We start from the raw sequence: 26,243 nt of genomic DNA, 5'->3' as shown, positions 1-26,243 counted from the left end.
ATCGTGGAAAGACACACATTTTTTCACAAAAATTTCAGAGATTTTGTTGGGGAAGAGGGATACATATACAGGACTCCAGAAATCAACTTGAAATGGGTGAGTTATCAGATTAGCAGTGAGTGAGTTTTCAGCATTCATTCTGAATGCATTCAAAATATATTAATTTTGAATTTTAAAGTTGAAAGAAAATAAAATTAACATTTTATTTTCTTTGCTTAATTTGTGCTTTTTTAAAACAATTGTATTTGGAATGGACTGGAGTTCAATTCTAATCTTGATGTCGATTTTTTTAATGTAGGTTGTGTTAGCCAACCTTATGGAGGTAGCATAGCCACTTCCACCAGAATCACAATTTCTCTATGGTAACCTTTTTAAATTCAAATTAGTTTTTTTTCTTTCTGTAAATTTAAACTCTTTGGGAATATCCCCCCCCCCCCCCCAAAAAAAGTTCACCAGACTACCTAGCTTTTGGAAGGAATTATTTTTTGGAACTTATTAGGTACATAAGCCATGTTTAAACCATCCTCTAGCTATGCCATATTATGTACTATTCAGACATCAACCAAAACATGGATGTGGAGTGTACAGGGTTGAAGTAAAATGCATACAAAGTTTGAGATCATTTACATTTATTATAAAGTGCCATATTCAGAAGAATGCTGAATTGGATTAACTCATGTTCATGTCTGAGACTGACTCATAAGTTGGCTATAATGAGAGAGATAATGTGCTTATGTGGAGCACTACACATGATGAAGCGTGAGCTTGAATGAATGCAGAACTGTCTGGCAAGTGATTCATCTAAGAACAGAATGAAGTGATGGAAAAAACACAACAAAAAACAATGGAATGTTGACTAAGTGAGAAAAATCAAGGAGAAAGTCTTGTACGATGATTCTGTTATAAGAAGTGTGCTTGACGAGAGAGTGATGAAAGCATGCTTCCCAGTTGCAAAGATTAACAAATCTTGCTCATTAGAAATTTGAATTAGTGAGAGTATTAGAATGACAGGGGGCAAAGTAAAAGAGTTGGTTGTTTTGGCTGGAACGAATGATTTGAAAGGAGATGGGTATGGTATGACTGAGGTCATGAAGGAGTTACTGAAAGTAGCAAAAGAGAAGAGTGAGAGTTAAGATGGTGAGTCTGTTACCACAGTATGACAGTTCAGGAGGAGGACATGATAGCAAATGAGCCAATGCATAGGTTATGCAAGTGGAATGATGTACAGTTTGTGAATGTGTGGATGGAGTTTGATGGATGAAGGTACTTAAACATGATGGATAATTTGTGCTTGAATAGATTTGGCATTCTGAGTCTGGAAAACTGTTGTCAAATGATGTGAAATCGGAGGAGAAAAATCAGGAAAACTAGAGCTATTTGTGGTGGTAGGAAGCTGTTGAGCAAGTCCACAGATACCATTAAGGCAGTCGAGTGTGATAATGTGCAAAAAAAATGCCAAAGTTAGTGCTGCTGGTAACACGCCAGAATGGGTTAGTTAGTTAGTATAAAGCATAAGGATAGTGGTAGGTCTAGGGGACTATTGTGCTTTATGTACACTAATGCTGGGAGCATTTGTAAGCATTGGTTAATTCTTCTTGGCCAAAAGTTTATTGGCATTGTTGACAGAAGATAATATAGTTAATGGGGTAGAATGCGAAGGGTATAACCTTTTAAAGTAGGACAGAGAGAAAAGAATAGGAGGAGGAATTATTGTTGATGATAGTTGATGAATTGCATCCAAAAAGAGGAGTTCAGCTGGAGGGATGATACAGATGAAGAAATAATTACCTAAGGCAATGTGATGGAATTTACCAGTGGTTTGAGAGTGCTAGATCGAATAATTGCACCAGAGAGTTTGTAACCAAAATGACTACATTGCCACCAATTGGTAAGTAGGTAACCAATTGATTGTGGAATTGAGCCGGGAAATGGCTAAATGTATGGAATTTTCAGTTAAGAGGTGTATATATAGAATGGTAGTGCTGGTAAATATGACAAATTCGACAGATTGCTTGGAGCAATGTCATGGTATGAGAAACTGGAGGAAAATTTGTGTATCTCATACCATAGAGAAAATGACCAGCAGGCACAGAAGGGTAACCTATGAAAGGCATAATCAGAGTATGAGAGGAAATTAGCAGTATAGGCTAAAGGTAACCCAAAGAGTTTTTTTTTTGTATAAACAACAAAATTACATGATAACCACAATAATAAAATTTAATGATAGTCCAGATATTTCGTACTGAAAAAAAAAACAGTACATCATCAATGTGTAGAAACAACAAGCAAATCGAAGAACCTGAATACATGCAACAATCGGTTTACCAAATAAAAACAATTGCTATGAGCTAGAAATTAATATTAATAAAAAATATTAAAAGTTTCTGATTATACATAAAGTGAATCTTCCAGACTTTTTGGGGTGAGAGGTTCTTTTTTAAAGTTTTTTTTTTCCCTGTACGTTGCAAGTAAAAGGAAGAATATTTATGGTACAATAATTTTAATAAATGCTGATGGTAAGGAGATAACTGAATCAGATGAAATAGTTGAATTATTAAGTGAACATTTTGCAAGCATTCAGTGGAGATATTGCAGTAACAAAAGAGGCAAGGACTTATATGGAAATAGAGGGAAAAAGAACTGAAGATGCATAGTATTGGGTTGGCAAATAAGTTCGTTCGGTTTATGCGTTAGTACAAGTTTACGCCGCGTTGCCTGTTGAAATTGCAACGCTATTTCACAGTTGAAAGGCGACATTTCACATAACCTTTCAGTGAATTTTCGTTCGGCCTACTTCAGTTGCGTGTGTATAACATATAAGAAAATAACATACATTACCGGCATATTTTGCTTTTTTATTTCAAAAAAAGGCAAACAAGCTGCAGGGGCCCATAAAAAAAATATTCAGCATATATGAGGATGGTGCCTTAACAGAACGCGTATGCCAAAAGTGTTTTGCCAAATTCTGTTCTGGAGATTTCGACATCAGTGATGCGCCTCGTGCCAGTCGCCTGACCGAGGTTGATTTGAGTGTAGTGAAGGATATTATTGACAAAAATCCATCACAAACAGTGCAGGAGATTGCTGCGGTACTGAAGATATTCTATACAAGCGTTGAAAACCATTTGCACAAGCTGAGATATGTTTCAAAACTCAATGTTTGGGTGCCACATGAATTGACTGAGGCCAACATGACGGCTCGCATGTCCATCTGTGATTTGCTATGATGTCGCCAAGAAAACGACCCATTTTTAAAGCGAATGATTACGGGAGATGAAAAATGGGTCGTGTACGATAACGTGGTACATAAAAGATCATGGGGGCACAAGAGCGAACCGCCGCCAACAACCTCAAAAGCAGGATTGCACCCAAAGAAGATCATGCCCTCTGTGTGGTGGGATTATAAAGGTGTTGCCACTACGAGGTGTTACTGTCAGGCAGACCAATTGATTCAACTGTCTATTGCTCACATTTAATGCGACTGGCCTGTGCAATTAGCACAAAATGTCCTTAATTAGCAAATCGGAAAAGAATCGTCTTTCACCATGACAACGCCAGACCCCACACATCGTTAACAACCCAGAGTAAATTGTTACATCTTGGCCGGGATGTTTTGCCGCATCCTCCGTATTCACCAGACCTGGCACCTTCCAATTACCACTTATTCCGATCGTTGCAGAATTCTCTGAATGGGAAAACCTTCACTAATGAGGAAGCTGTCAAAATTCACCTGGATCAGTTTTTCGCCAGTAAACCTCAGGAGTCTTATGAACATGACATAATGAAGTTGGTGGACAGATGGCAAGAGGTCATTGATAAAGAGGGTCAATACATAACTGACTGTATGTATTATATATATTAAATAAAATGTGTTTCATTCCACTCTGATAAACCGAACAAACTTATTTGCCAACCCAATATATTACATAACCTTGATGTGAGCCAGCTTGAATGTTACAAGAAGGTGCAAGGGAATTGGCTATGCCTTTGACCACATTTAATCTAAGTCTCAGCTCTGCATTGGTCCCAAAAGATGGAAATAAGGGAAAATAGTTCCAATGCATAAGGGAGGCTCCAAAGCTGTGATAGCCAATTACTGTCCACTCAACATCTCAGGAGTGGTGTTCAGGGTATTAGAGAATTTGTTTAAGGGGAAAATCTAGGAATGGAATACTATATGGGGGAGCAACATGGTTTTGTGAAGGGTAGGCCATTAGACCTCAGTAATTTACTGAAGCAGATAAAGGTAATGGATATACGAGGTGTGACAGTTTAATTCCTGAATGGCCGTGTATCGTCGCCCATGTGGTGATTTGATTGATGGTGAGTCACGAGTAATCATATTTGTACATCTTTTAACTAATGCGTGCATAAACCTCAAGCCAATAGAGGCATTTGCTAGTTGGCTTTTGCAAAAACTATAGAGATCTACATGTAAATTTTTGCATAAAAATGTGTAGTCGAAATTTGGAGTGGCATGTTAACATCAAATTTTGTGTGAAAATCAGCAAAACTCCTACTGAAACGCTGGAGCTATTGAAAGTGGCATATGGTGTGGATGCTCTGAAAAAGTCAAGATTTTTGAGTGGCATAAGAGATTCAAAAGGTGGGTGAGAAGATGTAAATGATGACCCCCAGAAGTGGGCAGCCGAAAAAAAAAAAAAAAAGACGGACATAAATTAAACAGAGTGCGAGATTTGGTATGGTCTGACAGACAATTAAGTGTGTGTAATGATTGCTGCATTGCAAATGACTCGAGAAACAGTCAGGATAATTTTAGCTGAAGAATTGGGTATATGAAAGATTTCGAAAGAAATCATGACAATGTGCCAAGCCATAGTGCACTCTTTGTGAAAGAGTTTCCTGGCAAAAAATCAATTACCGAATTAGGTCATCCTGCTTATTCACTCAACTTAGCTCCCTGTGATTTCTAGCTGTTTCCAAAATTAAAGACTGCAGTAAAAGGATGAAGATTTTCTGACATTGCTGCTGATATCCAGCATAATGTGATAAAGGAACTCAAGATTATTCCGTATTTTGGAAATAGTTCCAGGCCTATTTCCAAAAATGGAAATACCTCCAGTGTATCAATGCACCAGGGGACTACTTTGAAGGCAACAGTAGCCACTAATGTATAGTTTCATACGTAGGTTTTATACAGGTGCATTCTGGGAATTAAATTGTCACACCTTGTATAGTAATTTTACTGGAGTTTCCAAAGGATTTTGACAGGTCACAACACGGAATTTTGATAAATAAATAAATTGCATCGATAAAGGCCTATTTCCAAAAATGGGAATACCTCTAAACCAACCAGTGTGTAAATGCACGAGGGGGCTACTTTGAAGGCAACAGTAGCCACTAATGTATAGTTTCAAATGTTGGTCATTTACAGGTGCATTTGGGGAATTAAATAGTCACACCTTGTACAGTAATTTTACTGGAGGTTCCAAAGGATTTTGATAGGTCAACATGGAATTTTAATAAATAAATTGCATCCTGGTAATAGATGTGAAGTTGAAGTGGATAAGCAGGTGGTTGATAGAGAGAGATATCAGACTAGTTTATACAGGAGTAGAGTCCATAGAAGTCTTGTGACTAGTGGTGTGTCACAAGGCTATATACCTGGACTACTCCTCTATCCTTTAGGTAGGAGATAAATTTCATTGCCTGGTGTGAGACCACTGCCTGGCTTATTGGAGGTCTGAAAAAGTTCCATGTTTGGTTTCTAGAGCAGGGTTTCCAGACCATGTAAAACTAAATAAAAAATGAAAATAAATACAGGAGGGGTCCTCGAGTTACGTCGGAGATCCATTCCTACGGACCGACGCAAGGTGATTTTCGATGCAAGTCGGAATTGTCATAGCCTAAGTTACTTACCTAACCTAAAACACACTAAAGTCATACGTATATATTAAGAAACAGAACTAGGTCATAGGAAAATGAAAGGGAGACCATAATTACTGTATAGTACAGAGAAATGACCAACATGAAACTGTAATAAAAAAACAAACATAAAAATGAGAACAATTCCCAAAATGTCAAATGAAACTGTACACTCTTCACCTGCACTTGTTTCCCCCCTTTCAATGCCTCAAACAATCTTTTCGCCTTTTCTTGAATTAACATGAGGCTAATTGGGATACAGCATTGATGCTGGTCTTTCAGCCAAAGAACAAGCTTTCCCATCTCAATCATGAGCCTACTATGTTTTTTCGTAATCACAGTCGATTTCATGGACGCCAATCCTTTCACATGTTCAAAGATGCGAACTTTATCCCTGATAATAGTCCGAACTGTGGTATGACTTAAGTTCAATGCGTGGCTGATGTTCGTTGCCATTTCTCCCTTTTTTTGCCCTTTTAATAATGTCTAATTTCACTTCTAATGTAATGGCTTTCCTTTTCTTCGACACACTGCCATCAGAAGCCTTACGTTTTGGGAGCCATATTGAAGAGTAAAAAGTCGCAAAAAACACAAACACAAAAGTGAAAGAGTGGATGTAAACAAAACACGCGGTACCCAAAGAGTGTATGCTGGGACCCAAGTGATGCCACCTCTCCCAAACAAATGCCGCGTAACGGCGTATTCTTCCGCCACGCTCACAAACAAGTTTGCCCGCGACGTTTGAATTTTACGTCGCGCTGCTTCAAGTTGAAATTTATTTTTAAATTATTTATGGGATTACCGCCGTAAAGTCGAAACGACACATGTCGAGGACCCTCTGTATATAAATTAATAAAAAAACCCTTAGACCATCCATTGTACAATTGTACTATGTTGTGGTGGTTCCCCTTTTAGTTGTTTCCAAACCTAGATGACTCTGTAGGCATTGCCCATAAAGTGTTCTTGGTGAGATTTTTTACAGGGTAGTTCACCATTGCTCCCCCAATTTTATCCGGGACAGGCATATGGCTAGGACTTATTTATGACTGTAATCCATGTGTGTTCATGGGGCCGGTTGACTTGTGTTGGGGGGATGAAAACCCCAAGTTTCCAGGTGTAAAAACCTCCTACCTCCATATGAGACCGACTAACTCACCTTTTCTCGAAAGAGAACAAATAAAGGTTCCTCATGTCACCAATGGGAATTGAACCCCAGTCTTTCCAACCAAAGGGCTTCATCTATACTGACTGAGCTACGGAGGCTCTTACCATTCTACTGTAGATTTACTAATAACCTTTTGAGAGTGGGAACCACATTTAAAAAGAAAAAAAAAAGATCCGAGGAGAAAATATTGTTTACTGATGATGCGAAATTGGTTAGAATAATAGTCAGTGAAGATGTTAAAATTTTGCAGGATGATTTAAATAGATTGGCAGAATGGATGTTAGTTTAATGTCGCAAAGTATAAGGTTATGCATTACTTCCTAGATTTTTTGCTTTAAGAGATGAATGAATGAAATAGGTTGCCATAGTTTGTTGTTGGTGCCGTGACTGTAAATGAGTTCAAAGCAAAATATGATAGATATTGCACGAATGTTGGATTCTACTTGGCACGTTGTTTAGAGTCTCTTCTCAATGATTCTATGGACTTTTTTTGAGGGGGGGGGGGCATATACATGAGAGGTTGGTTGATCAATATATAGTACATTAGTATTCGTATATGGGTAGTGGGTTAGGAAAGGAGAAACTTGTTTACATTTGATTTAAAAGCCTGTATATTTTATTCCTTGGGAAATACATCAAGGGGAAGAATGTTCCACAGTACAGAAGTAGCAGGGATAGAGGAGGAGGAAAAGAAACTTGTTCTGTGAGTTTCGAGGTGTACTGTGAATGGATGTTGGGCAACAGCTGTACATGTTCCAATGGACTTAGTACTGAGTGGGAGAATTATTGATGTTGTTTCAGTTGAACATTTCAGCAATCAACAACAAGAACCATGGGTTCAACTCCTGTAGGTGTCTGATGCCATCTTGATATGATTCTTCCATTGCATTCTATTTTGTGCAAGATGACTCAGTTTGTGTACAGAGTTTCTGCACCATTTGACAATGTCATCGCCCATACATATATGGCCAAAGAGACATAATTTCCTTTTATTTTCTGGATCAGGTTTTCTTTTGGTTGTATTCTTGTATAGATTTCCTCATTGTTGAACATTTGCCATGGAAATATTTAGAGTACACAAATTGCAGAAACCAAAAGTCTGTGCTGAAGTGAGAGGAGTTAGTTGGTAAGAGATGGGTTATTAATCAATTTAACTGCTCTCCTCTGTATCGAGTCAAGCATTTTGAAGGAGCTTTTAGGAGCCCCACTCCAAATGTGAGAGCAGTATAGATAGCTGGGCAGATTTGTGATTTGTATAAGGTTAACAGATGTTTAGAGGTGAAGTCTTGAAGAAAAGAGAAATCCTAGTTTTTTGAAAGCTGAGGATGCAATGGTTGTGATGTGTTTATTCCAGGAGTGCCCTGATGTTAGTGTAATTCCAAGAAGAGAAATCTCATCTTGTCTGGAAATTTGAGTGTTATCAAAAATAATACTGGGGGAAAATGGTTCTTTTTTGTGAGAAATAAGACAGAACTGGGTTTTATTAGCATTGGAATTGACGAGGTTATTTGAGCCCCATTGGAGGATGGCTTGAGGATGAGTCTCAGTAGATGTCAGTATGGTGGCTGCTCTTCTAAGCACGACACCCAGACCAGTACCTAGGTTGTCTGCAGATAATTTGGTGCCCACATGTCGCACCTGAATGGTGCAGCACACGAAGTAGATGGCTGCATAGTCTCAACGGTTGCCTTCATGCTTCAGTTCTAGTGGCCTCATTGCCAGAGCAAGCACTATAACAGTACAGTGTGAATTTCATCGTGAAAGGCACGAATGGCATCGTTGCAGTGGCTAGACAGGATTCTAACTTAGAGGCATTCAGTCATAATCCCACAGATTGTAGCTTCGCACCACTGTTTACTCTAAGAACCTAAAGGCCTACAGTTCTTAAGTGGGCTTCAGGCCTAATTGCACTCATAGTCCTCCCACATCTTAAACCTAAAGGCGTTTAGTTGGATATATACATGACATGACCATTCACTAGCTAACTATGACCTCTGTTACTATAATTTTCGGTCATAAGGGCATCAATGAAGTCTGACACCTTGCTAATGCCAGGTCAGAGTAGCCATGGATTACAGCCAGTCGAACTTGCACCTTTCCTGTATTTTCATAACTATTTCACCAAGCACATGACTTATTCTAGCTCCATCTTAACCTAATTTACATACTACCTTAAATCTAACATAATACTAGCAGCTGAATCATAAACTACCCCATCCAGGAGCTTTAATATAATTCTTTCAGCTCACAGAGTAATTAATTTGTGGTAGGTTCATACAACAAGCTAAAATTGATCCAACGAGACATCCATCACTAGAGACTCAGACAAGAAGGTTCCCAACAAGCTGTGCTGGGGCAGGGTGTTGCATTAATGGAGCATACCTCCTCCTCGAATCTAACAATGGTTGCTAGATAGCCAAATTCCCTATGATAAGCTCGTGGGGGTGGCGAGTTCCCGTGTTGACAGCACTATGGCCTCATGCTTTTTGGATCTTCCTGCAAGGCCGGCCGGACCTAGTATCACAAAAGTGGTTCACCAGGAATTTGAAAGTGTGTGCAATCAGCACTCATCAGGCTTCCCCCCTGATGATTTATATAGACAGCTTGGAGGTTAATCCACCAGACACAACTGGGCTCCAGACAACATTTGCCTCAAGGAGAGTCATGTTTCCTCCCACCAATTACCAGCGACCTTGACTGATATTCTTTCACTTAAACATTCAAAGCTCTCATCATAAAGCACATTGGTGACAACACCTCAAGCAACCATTAAATTGCTTTGCTTTAATTAGACAGTCAGATTCCCCTGGGTTGTGCCAGTTCTGTTGGCTGTTAGTTGCTGGCTGAAACGGTTGCACCAGATGGGCCATCCAGCACACCACACAGAACATTGAGGGATTGCTTTAGGATCAAACCAGGCTAACTGGAAGAAACCTTCACTTAGCTTGTAAAGAATTCAGACAAATTCACTAGGGTTTCCTCAATGTCCAATTCAAACATTACTGCACTTTCTATTATCAGTTACCTGCCTGGATCCTAAAAACAATTTTTTTTGTTTTTTAACAAGATTGTAAACTGTGATGAAATCTAATTTTTAGAAATTTCTTAGTAATTTTTAACATTTGGGATATTACCTAGTTAAACAAGTCCTCTGCATTTTCATCAGGTAACACCAAGCTGGACAAAACTGCTACTGGAACAAACTCATCTTTAGAAGACTTAACAGTAGTCACCCTCAGTGGAAAAGAAGTGGAACACACTGAAAAATTAGAGAAGGAACATCTCAACCTAATTGGTGATATGAATTAGGTTGAATTACTGAGAAGAAATTTAAAACAAATAAGATAGTTTTTAATATGTTATATTCATGCAGTAGCAACCAGGGAAAGAATGAGGTAGATATAATATTTAGCACTAAAAACAAACACAAACTTCTTGAAAAATACAATTTTTCAAGAAGTTTGTGGAGGTTTGTTCAAAATGGAAAATTGAAGAGTCATATATATTTGTGCTTATGATCCCACAAATGATTGTAGTAAGGACAGAATAGTAATTTCTTGTGTCATTAGAGAGGGAAGCTGACATAAAAAAAAAAAAAAAAAAAAAAAAAAAAAAAAAACAGTTTTTGATAGTAATCCAAACAGCAGTGTAGGAAATGAGTACAGAATGTTTTCTTCACCGTTTCAGTATACAAGGGATTTGAAATATGAAGATGACTGTATTTTGAGCGAGCTGGTTAAAAATGAAAACCATTTTGAATAGAAAATATCTATGAAAGTTTTTTAAAAAAATTGTATTGAGCTGCTTTTGGAGGTTAGATTCATATATTATTGGAGATAAAGAGTTTGAAAACAAGAACTGGACTCTGGCAAAAGTATGGTATGACGTAAGTTGTTTGGAAGGATAGGAAAAAAAAAAAACATCATAGCAAAAGTTCTTGCTAAGTAAATTACCAAGTGTGTTAAGAAGATACAGAGAAAAATGTAAGTCTGTTGTGTGTAGTAGGTAAACAAAGTCATGGGAAAACTTTGGTAAGAATATAGAAACTAAATACTGCAAATATGGTAGAATGTGCTGCAGGTTATCGAAGATTAAAAGTGGAGAAAAGAGCATCGTTAAAGGAATCGGAGATAATAAAGATCACATAAAATCTGAAGATGAAGATATTCTCGATAATGTGAGTAATTTTATTGAAAGATTGTTAAATGGAACACTGGTAGAAAATTTTCAGGAGGAATGCAATCACGAATATATATCAATACTTGTAGTAGTAAAGCATTTAGAAACCCAAATTGTGAAAGGTCTGCTGGAATAGATGCTGTTTGACCAGAAATTTGGAGATATAAAGCATCTTACAGTGGTACACCACATCATTCAGAAAGTCTGGTTAGAAGGTTGAATTCCAGATAACTTAGAGTAGAGGTCTTATAGTACATATTTATAGAAAGGAAGATAAAACTAATTGCAAGAATTAGAGTAATTTCCCTGCTTAGTGTTCTGGGTATGATGTATGCTAGTGTCGTGACGTTCTATTTTCATGTTGTGTTCTAATTTACCATCTAGTTTCAAGTCACTCTTATAAATAAAATAACTAATTGCGAATTGATCACCGATCCAAAAGTAGGGAAATTTATAATTATACTGCGCCACCCTATTTTTAGATTAGTCTATATAAAATAGTAGGATCAATTCTTAATTAAGTTAGCAGTCTTCTCATTAGGCCGAATCATTTATTATTATTCTACTTGGGGCACCCGCAAGATTCGAATTTTTTATGAACGGTGCAATAAAAGGGAATTCAGGCAAACACAATATTTAGATTAACAAAATAAAACATTTAATATATGATATATATAACAAATACAAGAATTCTCCTTTAAAATAAAACAATACAATCAACTTAATACATCTTGCTAAGTCACTCATGCCAATTCAATGTTCTAAACTTTCACATACAATTCACAGTTTCAAAATCACAAGCTTTCTTAACTCAAGTTAATAAAACGAAACTTCTTATTTAAACAGTCTCCAAATATCTATCAGCTGTATTTAATGTTTAAAATTCACAAGAAGCACTAATATTCCAAGGTAGACAATATTCCAAGCAATCTTATTTCGGACTTTGAACTTCGAAGTTATGTTAATGTTAGAATAAACAAACAAGTATGACTACTCTTACCAGATACAATCTTCAATACATCTATTAATTGTGAGCACACTTATGAATTAACTTATTTACGTTAGCGGAACACATTAATAAAGATTCTCCAACGATTTAACTGAACTACTGTTAATCGCGCTTCACTATTCAAAAAAAAAACGCATCAATAAAGCACTGATATCTTTCCTTGTTTACTTTTCTGAAACTAGTTAACTTCAATATAATTCTTCTCAGGGCAACATAGAATTAAGACGTAATCCTAGGCTAACTGGAACTAATCAGAATTTTCCATTGAATGTCCAGTTCTTTATTTATCCGGATAAGGCATTAATTTTCCTTTACAACACAGCTGACTTCACTTGCAGCTAAGTATATGATTCACTATGTTCTGGCTCACTTCTAAACACTATTCTCATGAATTTCTGCCCTAGAGAACTTATAATTTTCTTCCACTTCCTTTGCTTGTATCCTACCTTCCTTTCTGCTCTGCAAAACTTTCTCTCTTCCTTCTAATTAAAAATCTTCTCCTGCCTCCTTTTCCCTTTCTCGTTCCAAGGTCACGCACTCTTCGACTCGTGCTTGTTTATTTCATGCGTCTCCATGACAACGCATGAACGTAAACATTTCGCTAATGTAATACAACGCTCTACTCTTACATAACTGATTACATAACATTAAAATTTCACAAATAAGAATAAACAGAATATTCATCATCAAATTCCTGCCATGTACCCTCAAGGGGTGTACAGGATATGACAGTACTACACGAAAAAATTACATCATTACTAACTTCCTATCTACAATTTTCCTCCAAATCAGTCTGTTACTTGTCAAGACTCCAACATTATCAGATCTTATATTTCTATCGTCTAAGGCACTTTGTACCGTATCAATCCACCTATATCTTGGTCTTCCTCTGGGTCGTTTTCCTGCCAACCTGGCAGAGAACACTTGTTTTGCTAATCTTTCCTCTCCCATTCTATTTAAGTGACCATACCATCTGAGATTAGCTCTGCTAACGCATTCCTGGATGCTGACAATGTCAAGTTCTTTCCTAATATCCTCATTTTTAATATGATATTGCCATTGATGCCATCTGTTCACGCCTCTAATCTTTCTCAGGACTCTCATATCTGCGGTCTCTAGTCTTTGGTCAAGTGTTTTACTTCTGACCCAGCTCTCAGATCCATAAGTTAAAATTGGTTTGAATACAGTCTTGTATACAGCTAATTTAGTGTTCCGACTAATTTCTTTCTTATTCCATATGAATTTATTCAATTGACTTCCCACCATACCAGCTTTGCTGATTCTGTTGTCTATTTCTATATTTAGTTTACCATCTTCAGTAAAAATTGTGCCTAAGTAGCTGAAATGTTTTACTTGTTCCACAGGTTCTCCATTCACAACACAGTTGACATTTTCAATGATTCTGCCTATTTTCATTGTCTTTGTCTTTTTATTGCTGACCTTCATACCATATCTATTACAACAGCTATTCAATTTAGTCAGAGAATCTTGCAGACTTGTAGCGGATTTATTTAGAAGTATAACATCATCCGCATAAAGCAAAGAGCTGACATTAACATCTCCAATTTTGATATCAGGTTTAATACCACATTCCTTCATAATGTGATCCATATAGATAATGAATAACAGAGGGGATAATGTACATCCTTGTCTCACACCAGATTTAACATTAAACCATCTTCCTGTACTTCCTTCAATTCTAACTGCTGACTCACAACTCAAATAAAGACTAAGTATTGCTTGATATAATGCCCCATTGACACCATATAACTGCAGCGTATTGAATAGCGTCTCTCTTGGCACCTTGTCATATGCCTTTTCCAAATCGACAAAACTTAAATACAGATCTTTGTTATATTCCCATGCTTTCTCGACTATTTGTTGTAAAGTGAAGATCTGATCCTGACAGCCTCTATATGGCCTGAATCCAGCTTGTTCTTCACCAAGCTTTTCTTCCACAATTCTTCTCAACCGTTTCTCAAGTATACTTGCATAGATCTTGCCAGGAACACTCAGTAGGGAAATACCTCTGTAATTCTCACATTCAGTTTTATTTCCCTTTTTATATATGGGTACTATGAGAGCTCTACTCCAATCATCTGGAATTCGTCCCTCTGTCCAGGCTTTCTGAACTATGTAGTGCAGCCACTGTAAGACTCTTATACCACCATACTTCAGCATTTCTGGTCGAATATCATCTACTCCTGCTGCCTTTCCACATTTCAAGCCTTTGATGGCTTTTTCTACTTCAAGTATGGATATGTATTCCTGACTGCATGCCTGGTCAGTGTTTTTTATCACTGTGCTGTCATCACTGCTTGTTTCATTTAGCAGTTTTTCAAATCTTTTTCTCCTGTTTTCATTTCACCTTTATCATCTCTAATTCCTTTTACAGCACTCTTTCCTCCATTCCTAAGCTTCTTCAACAACCTCCAGAATATTTTGCCACCTTCTTGATATTTATTTTCTATATTCTTGCCAAAGTCCTCCCATGACTTTTGTTTAGCTAGTTTTACACACTGTTTAGCTTTCTTACATTTGTCTCTGTATTCTCTAAGAGTAAAAGCTGACTTATTTGCCAGGAACTTTTGATATGCTTTCTTCTTTTCTTTCACTGCCTCTTTAACTTCCTGTGTCCACCAGGGAGTTCTGATTTTTTTATCTTTGCACACAACCTCACCACATGCCTCTCTGGCAGAATCAATCAATGTTTCCTTCAGAGTTTGCCACTGAATCTCCAAGGTTTGATTCCTGTTCTCAAACTCTTTCATTTTCTTTTCAATAATATTTCTGTATTTTAGTCTACAGTTCACATCTGAGAGCTGCTCAACTTTTATTCGCTTTAAAACTTTCTTACATGTTATTCTTTTCAATATGAAATTCAATTTTATTCTGCTCAAGACTAAATAGTGATCACTTCCAATTTCAAATCCTCTGTACACTCTGGTGTCCTGCACCAGGGAGAAAACATCACTATCAACAATAACATAGTCAATGAGACTTTTCTTATTCCTAGCCTCTTCTCTCCATGTGAATTTGTGCACATTTTTATGTTGGAACATGGTGTTAGTAATAACCAGTCCATGTCCTGAGCAGAAATCCAACAGATATTTGCCATTATTATTAGCTTTGCTCTTTTCTCCAAATTTTCCCAAAATATTTTTGTATGTCTCACAATCATTTCCTACTCTACTATTTAGATCCCCAACAAGGACCAACTTTTCCTTTTTCATTGTGTCAGTTGCTTTTTCTAAAGCCTCAAAAAATTCCTCCACTTCTACCTTAGTAGACCCTTCTGTGGGACCATAGGCACAAATAAGTCTCATTGTCCAGTTCCCCATTCTCATATTTGCCCACATTACTCTACTTGAGACTGACTGCCATTCAAGAAGATTAGCCTCGTATTTTGTGTTGAATACTATGGCTACTCCTTCTTTTCCTTGATTGAAAAGGCAAGAGTAGATTATTATTATTGACTACTCCATGGAGTCCTTAGACTCATCAAAGGAGGTTCTAAACCTCATGCTAAGCACTATCCAACCTTTGTACAGTATCTATCATACTTTGCTTTGAACTCCTTTACAGTCATGGCACCCTCAACAGACTGGCAACCTATTCCAGTCATTCACCACTCCAAGAAATAAACCTAGTCATCACATCCCTGCTAACTACACTCTTGATCAATTTCCAAGGATAGCCCCTAGTTCTCCCATCACCAGATCTGGTCTGAAAATTTTCCTCCATATTAATGTTTTTTAATATGGAGGAATGGTTTTTACAAGATTAATATAGAGGATATTTTAAAAAACTACAAAATTTTAACATAATCTTTATTAACTATTGCTCTAACCAATTTTGCATCATCTGCAAACAACTGAATAGTTATTCTCAGATCCTTCCCTATATTGTTAATGTGCCAATTAAATGGCATAGGCCCAAGAACACAGCCCTATGGCACACCACAAGATGATATACTGTCTTACCACTTCATCAACTTTATATCCATGCTCATGTCCTGCAATTTATTAATTAGAATTCCATGTGATATCCTATCAAAATGCCTTTGCAAAGTCCAGCAGTATCACTCTAAACCCATTAACTTTATCAAACTCAGCTGTCACTGTATTATAAAACATATGCAAATTACTGATGCACGACCTACCTTTCACCCATATAATATCTCTATCCATTCCTCTAATTTGCTCTTGACCAACTTCTCCAGGAGACCTTGAACTACAACTCCTGATATGCTGATTGGTCGGTAATTTGCTACATCAGTCTTGGAGCCTCCTTTATGCAGTGAACAAATTTTTCTGTTTTCCATCGCTTTGGAACTAATCCGGTGCTGAGACGGATTAAATAACATGGTCAGAGGCAGAGTCAATTCCCAGCACCTTCTCATGAAACTTGAGCTGGTATACCATCTAATTCCATCTTGTATCCATAATTCCATAGTTGTATTCACATCAAAGTTTTGTAATATGCTTGCACCTCTAGTTCATTTACTTCAGTTTCCATATAAGCCTTTGCCTCTCTTGTTATTGAAGTATCTCCACCTGGATGATATACTCTTGCAAAGTGTTCACTTAGTAATTCTACTATTTTGCCTGATTCAGTTACTTCCCTACCATCAGCATTCATTAAAATCATTATGCCATAAACATTTCTCCTTTTGTTTGCAACATTGAAATGCCCCCATAGCGCAATTGGAAGAACAACGGTTCTTTGTGCCATTCGATTGGAAAAGGCCTAAGTTCGATTCTCATCGTGACGAGAATCGAACGAAGGTCAGTTAGCCGATCTCATACGGAGATAGCAGAGTTTTTTCTCCTGGAAATTTGGGTTTTTCATCATACAGACAAATCAGCCCTTCAGAACAAGCAATTTACAGACAAAAAATACTATCTGTGGTGGTGGGTGGTGAAATTTAATTTAGAAAAGAAATTTTTCTAAATTTAATTTAGAAAAATGGTGCTGGTTAGGAGAACTTTTTATGCATAATTACAAACTTTATATAAGAGATGGAATAACAGGAATATTCTTCCATTTCACGCACAAAGTTCTTCCTTTGTTGATGCTGATGATGATGGCCACTGTAGTCTGGAGTGAGCTTGGCATTCTAATTCATTCCAAAGATATTCAGTGGGATTGAAATCTGGACTTTGAGCCAGCCAGTCCAACACTTCAACATTGTTTTGTGGACATCAGTCTTAGACATGCATTGCAGTATAGCATGGAGCATTGTCATGCCGAAACATATAAGGGCCACTGTCGAAGTACTTCCACTGTATCAGAAGCATGAAGTTGTCCAGGTAACCATAATGGTTTTGGGCATGCCTACCAATGGACCAAGCCCCATTTATTTGAAACACCCCTATACCATGAACTGAGTCTCCATGAAACTTAACAGTTGGAATGATGCAGTCCTGCTGGAGCCATTCTCCAGGTAATCTCCAGGTCCAAACAACCATCAGAGTGAACGTTTGGAAGCATGATTTGTCACTCAACAGAATCCTTTTCCAATCATCTGCTATTCAGGAATGGTGTGAAAGACATCTGTCCAACGTCATTTGGGCATTCAGGAGGAAAATGTGTGGCTTGTTCACAGCAGCTCTGCCTTGGTAATGTAATTCATGCAACTCTCTGCAGACAGTTCTAGTGCTAACAGATGTCCATGCAGCATTTTCAGGTTGACTGCAAGATCTGCTACTGATAATGTGATGCTCAAACATTTCAAGACAGAGCTCATTGATCTCGGTCAGTGAGTGTTGGTGGCTTCCAAGGGTGTTTTCCTGCTGTGGTAGCATTATCCATTTTTCCATTTACAAATTACATAAGCAATGGTAGATTTTGATACTGAGGTGGGTAGCAATGTTGCAGAGAAAGACCACTGATGTGATACCCAGCTACCATCTCATGTTGGAAATGTCAGTTTGGCTGAATGTGGCATCATGACATCGAGTACAGTGCAAAACATGCAGCACATCCCACCTTTATTACCAGACTTACACAGACACTTCCTGAATATTTGCACATGGTGGGTCTGAAATTTGTATGTGTATAAGGTGTCCAGATACTTTTGTCAGAATAGTGTAATTTCTAAAACAGGTCACATCTGCCTTACCTCTATCAGTCATTTTTTCCATTGAAGTATTAAAACTGAATAGGTTAAAGATGATAAATCACATATCTGATTTTATAAATCATAATTTGGATGATGTTTTTTCATCCATCCTTATCTTTATCTGTTAAGTGATTAAACGTTATGTTAAGGTACTACTTAAATTACACTTAAATGCAACTTAGGAATTTATTCCTTAATGATGATCTTTAAAATATTTTTGCTTATTCCTTTTTAGGATTATCATAAAATTATTAAGCATCCAATGGACTTGGGAACAATAAAAAAAAGACTAGAAAACTGTTGGTATTTTACAGCAAGTGAGTGCATTCAAGATTTTAATACAATGTTCATGAACTGCTATGTTTATAACAAACCGGGAGAGGTAAGAAATATTCTTATGTTCACTCTTTAAATTTAAGTAATAATTATAACAATCATTTTTATGATTTGCATGATTTGAGGGAGGGGAGAATAAGCAATATATGCAATCATGAGCCATTACTTTCACATGGCTTTCAGCATACTGTAGGTCTTGGAATGATATAATATATAATTGCTGATTTCCATAAATTAAGGAACAAAAAAGAGAAAAATTGTGATAACTATGGAGTGGGTAAAAAAAGACAGACATATGAAAGTCAGGTACATTATGTAAAGTGATGATGAGTAGTTATATAAGTGAGTAGCATTGTCAGTGGTTATATGCAAATGAGCCACAGCATAAAAGTGGATATTTTGGAGTGGTTTTCCATTTCTTGTCTGAGTGAAAACAGTTCATAATAGCACAATTCTTGGATATGGCTGCAAGACATCATTTAATCGATGAATTCAGGTGGCAAACCATCATAAGATTACAGGTCAGGCAGAAAGTAGTCAAACAGTTGCAGTAGTCGTTCCATAATTCACAGACTGTGGAATCAACAGTTACAGCCAACATTCTGGCGATACAGTGAAGGAAGTCCATGGATTACAAATGTGGTGGGTGACCAATATCTCCAATTATCAACTGGACTTTTGACCTTAAATCTTAAACTATGATTTCTACTTTTAATTTCTACTTACCTGTTGTGGCATTTATGGCATGTTTAGCTTCTGAGTTGTTAAAAAAAAAAATGGCGATCGAATATACATATTCACTTTTTATACATGATTCATATTTGATTTTTGAAAAAAAAGACTTTTCTTACACATTTTAAAATGGTAAGAGTGACTTGCTGCATTTTGAGCTGTTACCACAGTTACTTAATAGAAAGGCAAGTGGTTATGGAATTCCTTCTCCCAAATACCATGATTTTCTCTTAAACTCCAAAGAATGATTTATTTCTCTGACTTGTGTTTATGTAAAATCTGCCAAGAAATATGCTTATTCTTGATTTTACCAAAAAAGTAATAATTAAAAAAAGTCATAAATTTCCTGATATGTCCCTCAAGGGATGTTCAGGCTACTGTGGCAGCAATACGTGATTAAGTTTGCATTGTTTCTCAAAGCACTGTTAACCTATGTTAGGAAAGTCATCTATATCTGCTTTTGCCATAATTAGTTGTTACTGTTATTTCTGCTCCTTTCTTTTTTTATCACAGCCTGATTTTCCATTCAGCTTTTACAAAATATTGACTTGGTCAATTTTTATAAATGCTGAATGGAATATTTTCTAATCATTGCTCATTTTCTTTGTGTAAAAAGGCTATTTTTCTATCCTTATCATGGATTGGTTGCTTACAATCCAGAGCCAGATAATTGAGAGAAGACTCCCAACACAGACTGCAAGGGATACTGAGAACCATCTTCCGACCTAGTAATTTGGAATTTGTATTCTGTATTGGCTTAAACCAGACACAAATATGATGCTAACATTTAAATGCTATTCAGAGGTATTGCCTCTTTAAACTAAGTTCTTACTATTTTCATCAAGGAACTAGAGTAAACGTTGAGGAGGCAATCTCACTACCAACAAAATTAAATGTAGGCACCATCATGATACCCATCTTCATTTAATTTGGGAGCCAACAGAGGAATTGCAGAAATATCAGGTTGACATAATTGGTATTATGTCATGTTATTGTAAAGACATGTTAAGTACTGTATATAAGATATTATATTTCCATGGCAGTGATCAGGAAAAATAAGGGATAGTACTAATGTTAACATAGTTTCAAGTAGTGTTGGAAATTTACAAAACGGAAATTGAGAAATAAACTTATTTGTGCTTATAGTCCTGCAGAAGGTTTTAGTAGGGAAGAAGTAGAACATTTTGATTCATTATAGAGGGCAGTTGACATAAAGGAAAAGGTGGTTTTTATTGGAGACCCAAGCAGAAGAATGAAAAATGAATTCTGTACATATAGAAAATATGGAGAAATTTCAAAACTAATAACAATAGTAAGGGCCTGCTGGATTTGCCAAGATAAAAGATCATACAGAGGGTTTGAAGTGATCACATTTAGTTTTCATTAGGCTATAAATATTACATTGAAAAGAAACCTACGTATAAAAGTTTCTTTAAAAAAAAAGTCATAAAAGAAATCAGCTTTTACAGGTAAACTGAAAATCAAATATACTAATATTTAAGAAAAATATCTTTTTCTTCTTCGTTTTTTTTTACTTAATAGCCTGTTACGGAGCTGTCCTTGGTCCTTCCAAACTGTACCCGTCCCGAGGATAAGGTGGTTAGCTCTATGCCTCCCGGTGTGTCCTATGTCTATAGATGCATGTTCATGTGGCCAGTTTGCCTGTTCTGGAGGACGAAAAACCTGAGTTTCCGGGTGAAAAACCCCCTACCTTCGTATGAGACTGGCTTTTGGAGGGGAATCGAACCCAGGTCTTTCCGACCAAAGGGCTTCGTCTATACCGACTGAGCTACGGAGGCTCTAAGAAAAATATGAAAGCATGAAAACAAGAACTAAGCATTAAGTGCTTACTGAGAAAATTTGAAGAAAATGTTGATTGATTGAACTAGGGAAGCATATGTTAAAGTTGTCAGTTAGAAAAATTGGAACTTTATGGTGTTGAACCAAAGAGGAGGTGCTAGAAAATAAATCATATTGAAAGTTTGACAATAAGTCAGCATGTGCTCTTAGAGAAGACAAGGGGGGGGGGGAATGTAAAAATAGTTTTAAAAAAAGTTATAGGTAAAGATTCATAAGAATATATATAATTATTTTGAGAGTGACAGTATATTCTGGAGGTTATTGATAAAGTTTAGTTCTGGAGGAAAGAATACTTGAAAAGGATAACGTAACTCCTTAAGCTAATTACCAGTTATGTATGACCAACGTATAAGCCTTGCTACTAGAATCACTTTAAAAGAAATCAGCAATAATAAATGTGACATTAAAACTAAAGATGATTTTGGATAAAACTGAGGATATTTTAGATGTCTTGTTTCCATAATCCTGAAAAACAGAATAATGGTGGCAGATATCCTCATGAATGATTGGAGATAAAAGAAGTTGAGTAATCTGAGATGAAATATAGCAGAAATAGATGACATTTAACCATAAATTCCTAAATATAGAAGTTTAAAAGTTTTTCATTGTGGTTTCATTGCATAATTCAGAAAAACTGTTCAGAACAACAAATTTCAGATGATTTGAAGTACAGCTCTTATAGTACTCTTTTATTATTATTTTAATAAAAGGGAAAGGAAATCGTGAAATATTGAGAAATTTTCTTATTTAGTGTTTCTGGTATGATATATGCAAGCGTACTGGAGAAGAAGCAAAATAAAATAGAAGTTAAGGCCAGGTCTTTTCTTTAAGAGAAATACAATCATAACAAACATATAAAAACAATATTTTAAGCACTAGCCCATAAAAATGCCCGAAAATAAAAAAAAAAACGATATTTATTGTTATATTCAAAAGTCAAGTTAAAAGTCATCAATTATGCAAAAGAACATGGAAATAAAGCTTCAGAGAGCCCTCCTCCCACTGTGTGTATGATTAAACAGTGGAGAAAACAGGAAGAACTACTACTCAAGATGCCAAAAAAGGACCTTAAGAGGAAAACCAGCAAAATGGCCAAACTTGGAGAACAGAGGCTTAAGACTTGGATTATGGAGCAACACCAGAGTGGGATATGTGTGTCAACCAAGCTTATTGGTTAGTTGACATATCACTGGGCTTCAATGCCATGCTCCAGGATCATTCAGTTTGCCTGCAAGCATCAATAATGTTGAAATAAGTCAACATCATTGACCCTTACCCATTGTACTAGCAGAGCCCAAGGCTTGCTGTGGTCTGTATTGCATCTGGGATAGCCTTAGCATTCCACTCCTGATATAGTCATTGCTTGCTATCAAATAGGTCCACACGTAACTATGTGGTGATTGGGACTGGCACTGAACCAGCTACCTCATGAAAAGGAGAAGTTCTTCATTCTCATTTATCAGAGGCATCCTAGCCACGTTAAGAGACTATTGACACAGAAAAGCAAAATAAGAAACAAAAAAAACAGAATCAGCAACACAAATCTTTCCCAATTTTGCATTCACTAAGGGAAGGTTTGCTTGGATAAATGTCAACCGTCTTCATTCAGAAGCATTTGGCATCAATCAATCAAGCAACTCCATTCAGGACATATTCAGATTGAAGCAGTTAACTGTAACACAATCTGTAAAGCTACTTAATGCAACATTTATTGGACGAATACCAATCATAGTCACCCCACTTAAAAAAAAAAAAAAAAAAAAAAAAAAACTTTTTCAACTCTTCTAGAGGCATAATATCAGCATGTGACCACCTCGATATTCAGTTTAGAGCAGATCTCCTCATCTGCTCTAAATTGAAGTAGTGGCAGCTATAAGTAGGCTTCTCATAAGTTGGAGATAGGCACTGGCTTCCCACCAGGAATTTCATCCTTATATTCAACACACTGAAATCATCAACATTTCTGAAAGCAGATTATTTCAACTGCCCAGTTACACTCTGTATTCCAAATCTTTTGTGCTCCATTAAATATCAGGAGTAGGGTCTTGCTCAGACTGCCTGTTGTGATACTACCATCTGTGCCCAGTGTAGCAGTAAAGATTGCGAGAACAAAGATTGTAAGTGCAAAACACCAAAATGTTCCGATTGTTGAGGGAGATCACCCAGTCTACTCACGAGCATGCCAAAAGTGGAAGGATGAAAAGGAGACAAAAACTTAAGACTGAGTAGAGGATTCTCAATCAGGATACAAAGAGGCTATATACCACAAAAGTAGCAACAACGACATCAAATATTAAACACACTTATGATGAGACAGCAACAGTAAAGAAAGTATCAACGAGGACCTTAATCCATGTCTATTCTACTTTCTCAGAATTACAAATATCCCTAAATGGTATTATATGCTTGCTGTCTCTTCAGAGCAAGTCAAAGAGAATATTCAACATGTGTGCAGAGTTCCTTGCCAAAAAATGTAAAGCAAAAAAACAAATTCTGTTCTCTTCCAATGGCATAGAAAAATACAACAGGTAATTTACAAAACGGGAAATGAAATTTGGTTTGCTGAAATGTTATCCACCTACTGTTGGACCAGATAACATCCATTATGAGATAATCAAACATCTGTTGCCATCTTCCATGGATCAACTGCTGTACCTATTTAAGAGAATTTTCTGTGAAAACATGTTTCTAGATACTTGATAAAAGATGATTATTATTGCCTTTTCTAAAACAGGTAAGGATCCAAAGTCCCCAATAAACTATCAATCAGTTGATCTGTTTGATAGTTTATTTATCTAGCTGCTTGTGTAAGTTTCTGGTAAAATCATCTTTTATGGTTTCTGGAGACAAACAACTTTTTTTTTTTTTTCTCTCTCTCTCTCTCAGAGCACAGTCTAGCTTCTGCAGTCATCATTCAAATAGCTGATCATTTAGTCCAACTAAAATTACCTATTAGACATGCCTTCCCAAAATGTGAGCACTTGGCAACGGTTGTCTTTAATCTGAAAAAAAGTATATGACACTGTATGAAGATTTGGAATCTCAGAAGGGAACCTCCCTCTCTTTATTAAGAACTTTTTTATCCAACCAAATCTTTGAAATCCAAGTGGGAACCACTCTTTTCTGACTGTATATCCAAAAGGAGTGAGTCCCACAAGATTCAGTTCTAAGTGTCATGCTTTTTGCAATCAAAGTCAACTCTATAGCTAGACAGAGTTCCACAATTATAACTAATACCATTTGTGTGGATGAATTTCCATCTTCTGTTATTCATGTAATATGCAGGTCGTAGAAATAGCTGCAGCAAGCTATTGGCCGTCTTTCAAAATGGGCACTTGCAAATAGGTTCTAATTTTCCTAGCAGAAGATAGGTTTTGTGCATTTTTGCTACAGCAATTCAGAACTTTTAGACTACAACTAACTTTAATCTCATTTCTACCAGAAGCCAAGTTTTTGAGGCTCATATTTGATAAGAACTTAGTATCCTCTCTCGCATATGCCAGTTGCAAGATAAGTGCCATAAAGTGAATGCTCTTTGCATCCTATCTTTCATCTCTTGGGGTGTTGACAGAAACTACTAAAGGAATTTTATTGGATTGATATTCAGGAGGAAAAAAAAAGCCATCATCGGACAAGAAGGAAGAACACAAAGGGCAATTTTGATCCCTTGGGATCAACACCAGATCGCAAGGGATCACAATCGCTTGGAAATAATGGAAAAGGATGTTAAGCAAGAGTATGAGGAGTGGTTTTTTTGCTTGGAGAGTGATGAATGAGTGGATTCAGTTGCTAGCATTATTCGTGAGTGTCCTGTAAGTGAATGAATTCAGAGAGAGAGAGAGAGAGAGACAGAGGTATGATAGATATTTTGGGAAAAATAATAAGTGGGGCCTCCTTCAATGAATTTTCAGACTCAGTGAAAATAACCAAGTAATAATAATGTGAAATTTATTTATTTGTATTTATAAACAGTTATAAGCTCTACAAATGTAATAAAAATATTATATTGTGGCACTGTCATGTTATTGTATATCATTGCCTATGTCAAATTTTTTTTTAGTATAAACTTGATACTTTTAGTGAATACAAGGCATTTTATTAAGAATAAGATGTGTAATTTTGTGTCTACTTTCTAAGTAGACACAAAGGAAGTTCTCCCTTTAATCCTTTCAAACTTAGTTTCACATTTGATTTTACTTTGTGCAGAGTTCAATAAATCTACTCACCTGTGGTTAAGTAGATTTTGCTGGCTGGCAAGTAGTTGCAGAATAAACAAAATAGAATTTTTTAAATTTAATAAAAAAAAAGTAAACTTCTCCAACCATGGTATAGCACTATTAATTGTTTTGTGGAGCATCCATTGGTTTATTGAGACATCACTTAAGAAAACTGGGAGATTTTGTCTGAGTTAATTTTTTGCATGGCGAGTAGAGTTTTGCATAATTTATCAGTCTCTTGACTTTGTTTATGCAACATTGAGCTTAATGCTACCTGTTCATTGGTTGAAGAAACTCAAATGTATGAGAAGGTATTAGAGCTTTTGCATAAACTGAATAAGAATTTGGCAATATGCGCTTATGGGATATCAGCATAACTGCTTTGACCTGGATGCATGATTTGAGTGGAAAGAATATATAATCCCATTGCACAAGGATGATGTAAAGACTGATATGTCTATTTACTTCTCACTCTCTGAAGTGGCAGTGAATATTTTGGAAATGTTAAGAAATCACATACAGAAATGGGTTGAGAAAGAGAATATACTTGATTATCAGCATGAGTTTACTTATGGAAGGTCATCTTTGAGTAACTTGTTCATATTTTATAATGTTACAGTTGATTTTAGACAAGGAGAATAACTATATAATGATCCATTTGGACTTTGCTATATCATTTGTTAGGTTACAGCATGGAAGACTGTTACATAATTGGAAAATATGGGATTGGAATAT

The 26,243-nt window shown here is 36.5% G+C and overlaps 1 protein-coding gene across 8 annotated transcripts in view; it reads left to right on the top strand.

Moving 5' to 3' along the window:
- The window catches only part of LOC150092301 (homeotic protein female sterile-like), a 579,681-nt gene that overhangs the window by 58,430 nt on the left and 495,008 nt on the right, over positions 1-26,243 (top strand). For 7 of the 8 annotated variants that reach the window (XM_090415148.1, XM_090415149.1, XM_090415147.1 and 4 more), the window contains exon 4: positions 18,599-18,745. In XM_090415148.1, coding sequence (XP_090271274.1) covers positions 18,599-18,745 — 147 coding nt within the window. Of the gene's footprint in view, positions 1-18,598; positions 18,746-26,243 lie in introns of those variants that run through there. The other variant, XM_090415153.1, reaches the window with a different exon arrangement.

This window comes from Typopeltis vanoorti, chromosome 26 (assembly GCF_054136105.1).
Source record: "Typopeltis vanoorti isolate ZY-2024b chromosome 26, IOZ_Tvanoo_1.0, whole genome shotgun sequence".
NCBI classification, from domain to species: Eukaryota; Metazoa; Arthropoda; class Arachnida; order Uropygi; family Thelyphonidae; genus Typopeltis; species Typopeltis vanoorti.
Note: the sequence above shows the minus strand (reverse complement) of the source record. Positions and strands in the feature narration are given on the sequence as shown.